The following is a 7260-nucleotide window of genomic DNA, read 5'->3' as shown; positions in this document are numbered from 1 at the left end:
TCCGCTCCTTGCTCTGCGAACGGCTCCAGAGCTCCATGCCAGCCGGAACGGCGTGGCCCAATCTTAGATGCTTCTTTAACAAGTCCCTTAGGGCTCTAACAGCCAATTCTGCGACATGCGCTTCACCCTTCTGGGCCTGGAGGCTCCTGCCGAGGTGGGCACCTACCCAGTGTCTCCAGGTCCCCGTCTCCTCCTGCCTCATCTGCTGCTCTCCAAGCAGGGGCTGAAAGGGTCATGGGACCGGTCATCCGGGGTGGGTTCCCCGGGCCAGTGGTGAACACTGCCCGATGGGGACAGGTCAATAGGGAATACCACCTAAATGTGGCGAGGGCCGGTCCCACAGAAATGGGGCCCCGATTCGCCCCTCGAACTGCAGATTCCCAGCAGGCTGACCGCGGCACCGCGGTGGGGCCAGCAGAGGCCTGGGGTGGGTCTCGCTGGGGTGCTCCCCTCCCCCCCAGGTGGGCCGGCAAAGGCCATTGTCAACGGACACTTGCGCTGTGTGCGGTTATCTCACCAGCGGCCCTCACTAACACGAGGCAGGCGGGTTTTTACGGTAAAAACTTTATTTACTATTTATAAATACAATGCAAGACAAACTGTTCAAAAATACCTTTTTTTCCCAACAACTTAATTAAAAAAATAAAGGAAAGCTAATAGGTAGGCAGAGGGCCTGGAGAGCCCTTGGCGCTCTGGGGGAAGGCCGGGCGGGGGCGCATCCACCAGGGGGCGTCCCCGCTCCCCTGCCGCCTGAGCCCCACTCGCCGGGGGGCTCGCCGGGGACTTGGTGATTCTCTGTCTCGGNCCTTCCTCTGCGCCTGCGTGTGACTCATGCAGCACGAGGCCAAGGGCGGGGACCCGAGCTTCTCTGCGTGCCCCCAGTGTCCCCGACAAGCCGTCTTTGTAGGTGATGAAACCGCTTTTACTCTTTTTACGTTGTGCCAAGGAGGACAAAGGCGAGAGAAAAAAATAAACATCCTTTGTCTTTATAGNCATGTCGTTGGAGTCACTCCCTAGAACATTCTGGGTCTTTTTTCTCTTTTCCACCTGTGCTCCCTGCTAGTTCCCCAGGACAGGCCACTCGAAGACTCGCGAGATCTCCGTCACCGCCGGAGCCAGGACGCCAGGGCCTCGCCTCCGGGTAGGTGGGCCCAGATGTCCGGAGAGCAGGGCGCGGGGTCCCCCATTCTTGCAGAACAGAGGCCGAGTGGGGACGGACCGTGCGCTCTACAGGGGCAACGCTTTCTCGGTCTTGGAGCGGAGGGCCAGCCGCGTGGGAGGGTACTCGGGGACAGGTGGGGTCCGGCGGCTCTGAGTTACAAAAATTTTTAAAGGAAGCGAGAAGAAAGCCCAAGCTGCGTCTCACGGACCCGCGGGCAGCGGAAGGGGCTCCAGCCCACCACCCAGAAGCACCCTAGCGCTGCAGACATCTCTTCCTAAACTTTGGTTACAAGAAAAATCAATTCACCACAAAAAGAAATATAAATTGAGGCTGTAGTCAGACGCTGATCATGTCCTTGGCAATCTCTTGTGCAAAATAAGGCGTTTCTGAGCTCCACGCGAACTGTAACAGAGAAGGAAACAGGTTGAAATAACCCCCACATGGAAAGGCTCAGTTCCTGCCCCGAGATAACCAGCTGGGAGACCCAGGCATTGGGTGCCGGGGTTGGGGGGGAGAGGTCGCCCCACACTGTCAGCAAAGCAAAGAGCACCTGTCCCAGGTGAGATGCTGGCAGAGTCACCTAGTCCCACCCAGAAACGCGAATTCTTTCTTTCCCACTTGAAGGGAAACAAACACATAACTAAATATGAAAATTTCTTCTATTTACTCAAATTTCTCTCCAGGAGACCAAACACACATATTCTGCTTTCTCAATGGCTTTCTCGTTCATTAAGAGAGAGAACAGTACCGAACACGAGGGCATTCTTCAAAGTCATGGCTTAAAAATCTCCTTTTTTGGGGCACCTGGGTGGGTCAGTAGGTTAAGCATCTGACTTCCACTCAGGTCATGATCACACAGTTCGTGGGTTTGAGCCCGGCGTCAGGCTCTGTGCTGACAGTTCAGAGCCTGGAGCCTTCTTTGAACTTTGTTTCTCCCTCTCTCGGACCCTCCCCTGCTCACGCTGTCTCTCTCCCTCTCCCTCAGAAATAAATAAAATATTAAAAAAATAAATCAAAATCTCCTTTTTGTGTAGGGGAGAACACACTTTATTACAATTGTATTCATCACAGGCTGTGGGGATGTCCCTCACGTGTTTCACAAAAAAAAAAAAACCAGCCACGCCTTTAAGTTAGCAGCATGTTCCTTGAACAAGTCTGTGTGGATTGGACAGCTCGTCCGTGGAAAAAAACCACCAGCAGCTGCAGGGGGAAAGCTCGCTTTTGGAATTCTCCGCATTGTGTGTGTGTGAATGAAACGTGGCCAAGATCCTTCCAGCGATGGGAATGGCCTCGGAGACACCCTGACCTCAGATCCTGGCTCCCTGGGCCGCGCCCTCCTGAGGGGTCTGTCCCCCCTTCCCGAAACGCAGCGGCCCCCGAGTCCAGGCCCCCAGGCTTACGTGGTGAGCAGCGTCTACTTGGTCTCCATGCTGTAGCAGTGAATGTCGCCCTTCCCCCTGGCGTCGAAGCCGGGCAGCGGTTGCCCGTACTTGTCCACGCACCAGCAGAAGCCTCGCTTCCTGCCCTTGGATGGGCGGCACTGTGGGAGGGCACAGGGGACACAGTGAGCCCGGGAGGCGCCGCCACGGCATCCCGACCCACAGAGGCCCTCTCAGGGCCACGTGTGCACAGGGTGGTTGCAGGCTTGCATGTGGGAGTGGGTCCTCCAGAGAGGCAGGGCCAGGGCGGTTATGTGTCCCTTGGGCCTCAGGTAGACATTGGAGCCTGTGGCCCTGCAGGCACAGCTGGGGATTGGGGCACCTGCCCTGTGGGCATACGTCCCAGGGTGCACACATCTCAGAGCGCACGTGTCCCAGACCACATCCCAAGCTGCGCAGAGGGGTCTCAGTGTGGGTGTGCTGAGCAAGTGACCGATAGGAATGAACGGGGAGCAGAGATGCTGCTGCCTACTGGACGGCGGGAAACACGTGTGATGAAGATGAAACGACGGCCAGGGCAGACAGGCCCTGGGACCCAAGCTGGACCACAAGCACTTTGGCCATGGCCTCTGTTCTGCAGATCCAGTGGGGCCATAATGCAGTACCTGCTCTACAGAGACGCACTGACCGTGGCTTAAAGTAACAACACCTCCCGTGTGTCAGCACTGCCAGGCATGGGGGGCGGGGGTCTCAGGGAGGCTTTGTGGCCCGCGACCTTATGTCCCTACAATGGTCATTCATGACGTCACCCCTGATGCGGTGCAGCCGGGTCTGTGTGCCGCCAGTTAACCAAGGGCCCCGGGGTGGGGTGGCGGTGTGAGGCGCTGCCCATGGGTAGGCATGGGCAGTGGGAGGGCATGGCTGCCTTCCTTGGGCATCAGGGCAGTGAGCAAGGGATGCTCGTGAGGGTGGCACTCACCTGCTTTTTCTTGTAGAAGCCCTTCCTGTCGCAGTTGGGGATGTGGATCCCCCCGGGGCTGAGCATATCCAAGAACTTGAGGCGGTTCAGGGTGTCCTCCACCTCCCGGCGGCAGGGCCCCTGGGGCAAGGTGGGGAGCCATGGGTCACCAGGGAGCACTCGCGGCCTTACACGGCCCCATGCACCCTCGGAGGGACCTGCCACACCATTCCCAGAAGGACTTGACTGTGGCTCCCTGTCTGTCATGAGGTCCCCTGAGCAAGGCCTGGGGACGGAGTCACCACAGGTCAGAAGCCGGCAAACAAAAGAACACCAGCCCCACAGACCATCTCTGTGCTGGGCATTCGGGGCGTTCCCGCCAATGTCATCCACCTAGAAGCCCATGAGATCCCTGAAGTGGGAAGGGGACCGAATGCCTGGGGCTGGCATCCACCACCCACCAGGAGGAGGGAGGGGGAAGGGGGGGAGAGATGGGGAGAAGGGAGGGAGAAGGGGGAGGGAGAGGGGAGGAGGGGGGAAGGGAGGAGGAGGACTGAGGAGGGGGAGAGCCCTCACATATTCCGCCTCCCGCTTGGACTCGGACTCGGAGGAGAAGTTCTGGGTGTCAGTGCTCTGGGATTCGTAGTCCAGCTTGTAGCGCTGGCTGTCCTTCGCGTGGCCCTTCTTGATGGCGTCCATCTTGGTGTGCGGGGTCTGCAGCTTGGGGTCCGGCAGCCGGTGTGCGCCAGGGAAGGGCGGGCCCTGCAGGCTCCCCGCACTGTGGTCCTCCTCCGACTCGCTGCTGTTTCCTTGAAAAGTGCCAGGGACACGCAGATGTGACGGTCACCCACAGTCGGCGGTCTTTTCAAAACCGACCGCGGACCGCAGACCAGAGTCACGGGGAAGCGGCATGTCATTCAGCAATTCCAAATAACCTCTAAATCCCAGGGTACCGGCAGCGGACGGCAGTCGCTCTGGCCCAGGAAGCCCGCAATCTGGGGCGCCTGGGAGGCTCAGTTGTTTAAACCTCAAGTATTGATCTCGGCTTAGGTCATGGTCACATGGTTATGGGTTCAAGCCCTGCACGGGACTCTGTGCCAACAGCTTGGAGCCTGCTTGGCATTCTCATTCCCTCTCCCCCCCTCTCAAAATAAATAAGTAAACTTAAAAAACTAAAAATAAACTGGAATCGGCCATAGGCTTTTACAAAGCAGCGCAGAGGGAGCCATGGCCTCTCCCAGCCCAGCTGGACCCTTCGCCAGCAGGGGGCGCAGCCGAGCAGAGATGCCTACACCCACGCCCAGGGCAGCCTCCCGGCCTGGGGACTAGCGCTCTGGGCCCCACCCAACACCCTGCTGAGTCCACGCGCCAGGTGGAGGCAGCAATCTGCGGGTGACAAGCCCCCAGGGCTTCTGATTCCAGCGCGGCCCTGCGCCAGCAAGCAAACCCCGTTCCCCTCGGGAAGGCTGCAGGTCCCCTGGCTCTGGGTGTGTTTGGTCGTGTGCAACCAANCACCTCTCTGTGGCGTTTAATGACCAGCGCGCTAACATTAAGACGACCGGGGGCCCTGACGCTCGTGCTGGACTGTCCGCTGTGTCATTGGGATTTGGATGCGAAGCCTACACGCTGTCTGGGATCCTTTTCCTGGATTATGGGGTGGGGGTTGCTAGAGGGAGGGCCGCTGAAGGCCCCTCATGGGTCGTTGGCAAGCAGTGCCAGGGCCTCCCTCCCAGGAGGGGGGCTTGGGCTGCTGTCTGGTCCAGAACTTACCACGCCTGGGCTGCCCAGTGCCCTGCCGCCCAGGGGCCCACCCCTCGTGGTGACAGCCTCTACCTACAGACTGTGCTCTCCGTGGGACGTGCCCAGGGCAGGTGAGCTCCCCTGCGGCTCGGGGACCACTCTCTCCTCCCTGGCTCCACTTCCTCACCCGGGAAGAGAGTGCCCCAGTTGGGGGTGGGTTGGCGCCAAGCTCCCAAGGAGTCTGGCGTCTGGGGGCAGCACCAGTTAGCCCGGAGCCCGACAGACTCCTTAACTGGTAGAATTTGGTTTCAATTTCCTTTAACCTTAGGGATTTTCTCCCCTTTCTTTTCCAGGGAAGTGCTGGGGACAAAGAGGATGCTAAGAGTATGTAAATAAACATATTTGCATTTCTTTTCCAAGAGCTGAGTACTTGCTGAAACCGCCCGGGTTTCCTTTCTCGTGCCTGCTGACCTGAGCAGGAACAGAAAACCTCTGCATTGAAGCAACAGATAATCTTAACTTGACTGCCATTTAAATTCACCTCCCCCCTCGGATCTTCTAAAATCTTAGGCCTTTTTATCGCTTTACAGTAAAACACATCAGTGGATACTGTAGACCTCCGAGTAGTAGTCCCCCACCTCAGCCTAAGGAGGAGGCACAGCTGTGTCTAGAAGAACTTGAGACCACTGTTTGAATGCCCAGCAAGCACATTAGGAAAATAAAGTGCACACAGAGCAAATGACCTGATTGCCCCCAGAGAGGCACACATCCAGCGATTTTAGGTTCTCTAGATAAAATGGCGCACGTTTTAGGCAACTGGACTTTTGCCTTTCCACCAATTCTGGAATGGTGTTTGTGTCTCTGGGGCGAACAGAGCCAGTCCTGCCTCCAAAGGCAGAGCCTCATCCCTGCTTGCAAGTGTGATTTCAGGTTCTGCATATTGGGTCTTCCCTCCTGCGGGACCGGTGTGGGGGACCCGCCCACTAGCTCCCGGCAGCTTGGTGCCTGGAGGGGAGGGCAGAGCCCTCCCGGCCGGTAGCGCAGCAGAAACTTCGCTCACTGAGCCGTCTAAGATTTAGACCGACAGCCGCCGACCCCGTTTACACTTCTCTAAGGGAACAACGGACGTCCTTCACAGAGCCCCCCGCCTGACCACGGCCGAGCCAGAGGGGTCACTCTGCCAAACGTTAGCTTTTGTCCTCTGGGGCCCCCACCGGCCGGACCCCATCCCTTCCACTTCAGAGGAAGTGGCAAACAGTCCCGAGGCTTATTCCACTCCCTTCACCATCACTGAACCCCCGGGAGCCCACACTCCCCGCAGCTCCCGCACCTGCCTTTGTCTGGGGCCACCCATGCACTGGGGTTGGCGCGGCGCCCTAGGGGGCAATGCGGGCCGTGGTAACTCGGGTTCAGCCCTTACTTTCCTCTCTGCCTCTGGGAACGCTGGAGTCACTTTTCTGAACGGCGGGTTGCCGGAACGCGAAGGATACCAGCATTCGAGTCCCACCTTACTGTTCGGCACACCGCGAGACGCGTCAGTGCTTTGCAAACCGCAAGTCCGTGCCAGTGTTGCCATCTTAGAGACGGGCACCATTTCCCACGTGCCTGCCACCCACCCCCAGTCCACATCAGTCCCGACCGTATCCCTGCTGCCCAAGCCCCCTCCGCATCCTTGGCACAAACGCGCTCGCGCCCAATTTGGGGGACACGGGAGCCGCGTTCCAGAGGTGGGTCGCACAGTCCATGCCCACGTTCCCGCGCAGCGCGCGCACCAAGGGCGGGAAGACGCTCCTTGGTACTGGGTCCGGCCGTGACCGCCCACCTCGTCTCCGCTCCCTCCCAGACAGAGAACCTTTGACCCAGTTTTGCCGAAAGCGCTTGGCAGTGTGCAAGCGCTCCGCACTCGGAGGACACGGTGCGCGGAGGGTGGCTGCGGAGGGTGCCTCCGGCGAGCGCCCTCCCCTGCAGGGCCTGGGGTCTCCGCACACGCAGCATCAGGGGCGGGGAGAGAGGGGGTCCCC

At 58.9% G+C, this 7260-nt stretch overlaps 1 protein-coding gene across 1 annotated transcript; it reads right to left on the bottom strand.

Annotated features, from left to right (window-relative positions):
- Window positions 1-1088: 1088 nt before the first annotated feature.
- On the bottom strand, window positions 1089-4342 carry IGFBP3 (insulin like growth factor binding protein 3; the record flags this gene model as incomplete). Its single annotated transcript, XM_077765836.1, has 4 exons — window positions 1089-1564; window positions 2563-2702; window positions 3521-3640; window positions 4076-4342. Coding segments are annotated over 3 exons (513 nt in total), but the record flags the coding sequence as incomplete, so codon positions are not given.
- Between the last annotated feature and the right edge of the window lie 2918 nt (window positions 4343-7260).

Source organism: Crocuta crocuta, unplaced genomic scaffold (assembly GCF_008692635.1).
Source record: "Crocuta crocuta isolate KB4526 unplaced genomic scaffold, BGI_CrCroc_1.0 scaffold751, whole genome shotgun sequence".
NCBI lineage: Eukaryota > Metazoa > Chordata > Mammalia > Carnivora > Hyaenidae > Crocuta > Crocuta crocuta.
The sequence above is the reverse complement of the archived record's forward strand: the minus strand, read 5'-3'. Positions and strand labels throughout refer to the sequence as shown.